Here is a 4,838-nt window from a genome sequence, read left to right on the forward strand (position 1 = left end):
ATAATGAATGATAATTATGTAGATGAAGAATAAAAGACCAAAGTGAAGGTTCAAGAGCATGAAGATGGGAGGGAGATGACGAGAGAAAAGGAAGGGATGACGAGAGGGATTCGTAGGTGGAAGAGCTACAGAGACACAGAGACATAATGATATATATATATATATATATATATAAATATATATATATATATATAGAGAGAGAGAGAGAGAGAGAGAGAGAGGGGGGGGGGGAGACAGAAAGAAAGATAGAAGGCAGAGAGAAAGAGGGACATATAGACAGAGACAATGAGACAGAGAGAGAGAAAGAGAGAGGTGAGAGAGAACCACAAAGATACCATATGGATGCCGTGGGAGATGTTGATAGACGTATCTCGAATAAAGATTTGAATCTTGAATAAAGTATATAGAAATAACCATAACAGGCCTAACATTTTAAATCTCTACCACCACCCTACCTCTACCGTCACCCCACCTCTACTACCACCCTACATCTAGAACCACCCAACCTCTACCACACCCCCCTACCTCTACCACCGACCTACCTCAACCGCCACCCTACCTCCACCCTACCTCCACCCTACCTCCACCCTATACCTCCACCCTACCCCTAAACTCAAACCTCGACCTCTACATTCTACCTCTACCACCACCCTGCCTCCACCCTACAGCACCCTACCTACCCCTAAACTCAAACCTCGACCTCTACCGTTCTACCTCTACCACCACCCTACCTCCACCCTACCAGCACCCTACCCCTAAACTCAAACCTCGACCTCTACCGTTCTACCTCTACCACCACCCTACCTCCACCCTACCAGCACCCTACCCCTAAACTCAAACCTCGACCTCTACCGTTCTACCTCTACCACACACCCTACCTCTACCAGCACCCTACCTCCACAGTCCTACCACCCTACCTCTACCACCACCCTACCTCCACCCTACCAGCACCCTACCCCTAAACTCAAACCTCGACCTCTACCGTTCTACCTATACCTCCACCCTACCCCTAAACTCAAACCTCGACCTCTACCGTTCTACCTCTACCACCACCCTACCTCCACCCTACCAGCACCCTACCCCTAAACTCAAACCTCGACCTCTACATTCTACCTCTACCACCACCCTACCTCCACCCTACCTCCACCCTACCCCTAAACTCAAACCTCGACCTCTACATTCTACCTCTACCACCACCCTACCTCCACCCTACCAGCACCCTACCCCTAAACTCAAACCTCGACCTCTACCGTTCTACCTCTACCACCACCCTACCTCCACCCTACCAGCACCCTACCCCTAAACTCAAACCTCGACCTCTACCGTTCTACCTCTACCAACACCCTACCTCTACCAGCACCCTACCTCCACAGTCCTACCACCCTACCTCTACCACCACCCTACCTCCACCCTACCAGCACCCTACCCCTAAACTCAAACCTCGACCTCTACCGTTCTACCTATACCTCCACCCTACCCCTAAACTCAAACCTCGACCTCTACCGTTCTACCTCTACCACCACCCTACCTCCACCCTACCAGCACCCTACCCCTAAACTCAAACCTCGACCTCTACATTCTACCTCTACCACCACCCTACCTCCACCCTACCTCCACCCTACCCCTAAACTCAAACCTCGACCTCTACATTCTACCTCTACCTCTACCACCACCCTACCTCCACCCTACCAGCACCCTACCCCTAAACTCAAACCTCGACCTCTACCGTTCTACACCTCTACCAACACCCTACCTCTACCACCACCCTACCTCCACAGTCCTACCACCCTACCTCTACCACCACCCTACCTCCACCCTACCTCCCACCCTATCCCTAAACTCAAACCTCGACCTCTACATTCTACCTCTACCACCACCCTACCTCAACCCTACCAGCACCCTACCCCTAAACTCAAACCTCGACCTCTACCGTTCTACCTCTACCAACACCCTACCTCTACCAGCACCCTACCTCCACAGTCCTACCACCCTACCTCTACCACCACCCTACCTCCACCCTACCAGCACCCTACCCCTAAACTCAAACCTCGACCTCTACCGTTCTACCTATACCACCACCCTACCTCCACCCTACCTCTACCACCACCCTACCTCTACCACCTCTCTACCTCAGTGGCGGATCGGGGGGGGGGTGGCCCCCCCCCCTTGAGAAAAATCATGCAAAATCACGCGATTTTTACCTTTTTTTGGGGGTTGGGCTCCCCCCTGGCGCTCAAGGGGGGGGGGTGCAAATTTTAAATTTTCGAGAACCCCCCCCCCCTCAAAAAAAATGTGCTCACTACCCCCCCCCCCCCCCCCCCCCCCCCCCCACTGAGCGACTTTTCGGCTGGCTCACTCGTTGCGATTTTTTTTTGGACTCCAAAAAAAAAAAAAAAGTGTCCACTTACCATTTTCGATTTGGGGATAAATTAGGTCCTGGGGAACAAGACAGTAGGGTGCATATTTACTGTTTATACGTAAAGATGTGCCAGATTGGGTTTGGTCTGGGAGAGGTACGGCCCTTGGATCATAACCTGGAAATATACACCCCTCCAACCCCGCCCCCCTCTCCCACCTGTGCCCTAATCCATTTCCAATCGTTAATCCAATTCGGAGGACGAAATGTGGAGCCTGAGCTCAAATAGGCTGAATCTGAGGTTCGTTGGGGGGGGGGGGGGGTCGTTTTATCCAGATACCCTAAAATAGGTAGACTATATGTAGGCCTACACGGATACGGTTGTATAGCCTGTATCAGAAATTCCTCTTTCGAGAAATTCTCTCCCACAGGCTTTATCTCTCTTTATATATATCTCTCTCTCTTCTAGCTCTGTCCCCTCTCTCCCTTTCTTTCTCTCTTTCTCTCTCTCTCCCTCTCTATTTTTCTCCTCCTCTCTCACTATCTCTATTTTTCTTAGTTTGCTCTGATATCAACATTTTCTATATCAACATTTTCTATATCTACATTTCCATCTCTTTCTAATTTGGCTTTTTATCTCTCTGACAATCATAACGCCGTAACAAAAAATGCATTAAACTCGCGAGTTCCCGTCACCTTATGCATTTATTCTGCTTAAACTCATTTTCCTCTGCAAGGAATACCCATAACCACAGCCGTATTCACTGATAATTGTGTCCCGAAACAGATTAAATTTTACTGAAGAAAAAAGTACACCAATGAAAACAATATATCAGCGACTTTTCAGTCTCCTGGGCCATGTCTTACAAAGAGTTGGTATCAATCGCAACTATGGATATAACAGATGGGAGATTGCAAACTTGCGATTAATTGGGGGACTTTTGATTGATTTAGATCAATTGCATCTTTTTGTAAGACGGGGCCCTGTTTTAAATGTCCATTGCATATTTGATTAGATTTTTTGTTTTTGGAATTGACATACAGCAATAACATTATACATTTCGCACAATGTGTTTACATAATTATAGAAGAAGAGAAACTATTGGTTGGTAAAACGGGCCATATAATGACAAACATGCTAGTTTAGCCTAACCCCTTTAACAGCCTAACCCCCTTAAACATTGCTTTGGAAATAATTTGTCGTAACCTCAATGTTCCAATATGCATGCATAAAAGAGTTAATCTCTGCTGACTGCTAAAACTGACCTGGGCCTCGTCTTATCAAAAGTTGAAATCAATCGTAACTACGTACATAAGAGACAGGAGACTGCAAACTTGCTATTGACTGAAGGACTTACGACTGATTTGCATCCCCATGGGTCTCAGTCATGTGATATACGGTAAGCTTGACCACAGGTATTCCAGACACCCCCTAATAATCGAGGATTTCTTCGGAAGCCAAAATACCACTATAAGGATTTCGCGTGGTTTTTTCACACCCTATAACGGGTATTTCACAAAAGTGTACTCTTAAACAGTATTATTAAATTGTAACCCCTTGAGCATTTTGTAGTGCGATAGGGATTACAATTTGGGTTTTTATTCCCAATTAATGTAAAACAAATCAAATTGCGCTTCTGATTTAAAATTCACAATGTAATTTTTTTTCTTCAATAGAGAAGCAATAACATCAACTTGTACACTTCCAAATGGATTTAATGCACAGCCATCATAAGTCCTTTCTTTGAAAAAAAAAATTGCATTTCAAATTTGAACTTATTTATACAAATTACGTGTAGTGTTTACAAAAAGTGCACAATATGTACAATGAACAGTTACTATTCTACTATGAATAACAAAATATTAATGTATAATAAACGTCATTAATATCACCCAATATATGCAGCCAGAGTGGCAGAAACGTAACCATATTGTTGTTGCAGAGATTAAGGGGGATCTCGACCGTGCTGATGACGTCGTCGTAGACCATTGCATTTCAAGTTATTGGAACAGGTTGGGATTTTTTAAGTAAAACATATTTTTAGTCAAGGGCATTGGAATGATGTGGATTTCATGAGTCAAAAATATAAATTTCCAGAACTGTTGTTCCCTTTCAAATTTTCAAAGATGAAGAAAGCCTTTCTAAAATTGTTGGTTGATCAATTACTTAATGGTTTGTTTCAAACACATATCAACAGGGGATGATATTGATATTTTAAATATATATGAACGCTACACAGTTCTACTTATTATATCTGCAGAAAAAACAAGAAGAGTCTTCTGTATACAATGCTTGGCAGCAGCAATTAGTTGCCCTCCGATTTTAATTGGAATCCGGTAGTAATGTTTAAAGGCCCACTGCACTACTGGTAGCTACTTGCGCCCTCTGTATTATAAACAATGCCTAATCGGTGACCATTGGTCCCCATGATCCTCTTTTTCTTATGTTAACTGAGAGCTGAGTTGATGAGATAACCACCTG

General features: G+C 44.8%; 1 protein-coding gene across 1 annotated transcript; it reads left to right on the forward strand.

Annotated features, from left to right (window-relative positions):
• Window positions 1-338: 338 nt before the first annotated feature.
• On the forward strand, window positions 339-2,635 carry LOC115919506 (mucin-2-like). Its single transcript, XM_030973541.1, has 4 exons — window positions 339-366; window positions 888-1,251; window positions 1,290-2,060; window positions 2,617-2,635. The coding sequence occupies exons 1-4, from the start codon at window positions 339-341 to the stop codon at window positions 2,633-2,635; spliced, it is 1,182 nt and encodes a 393-aa protein (XP_030829401.1).
• The last annotated feature ends 2,203 nt before the right edge of the window (window positions 2,636-4,838 follow it).

The sequence above is a fragment of the Strongylocentrotus purpuratus genome, unplaced genomic scaffold (genome assembly GCF_000002235.5).
Source record: "Strongylocentrotus purpuratus isolate Spur 01 unplaced genomic scaffold, Spur_5.0 spur5_contig_865, whole genome shotgun sequence".
In the NCBI taxonomy this organism is placed as follows: Eukaryota; Metazoa; Echinodermata; class Echinoidea; order Camarodonta; family Strongylocentrotidae; genus Strongylocentrotus; species Strongylocentrotus purpuratus.

What these genes read in the sequence shown, in the direction of transcription:
- LOC115919506 (XM_030973541.1), top strand. Translation starts at nt 339, where the DNA reads ATGGATGCCGTGGGAGATGTTGATAGAC. An exon ending in CGTGGGAGATGTTGATAGAC is followed by an intron (nt 367 to 887) that starts GTATCTCGAATA and finishes TACCTCTACCAG; the next exon opens with CACCCTACCTCCACAGTCCT. An exon ending in CTCAAACCTCGACCTCTACC is followed by an intron (nt 1,252 to 1,289) that starts GTTCTACCTCTA and finishes CCACCCTACCAG; the next exon opens with CACCCTACCCCTAAACTCAA.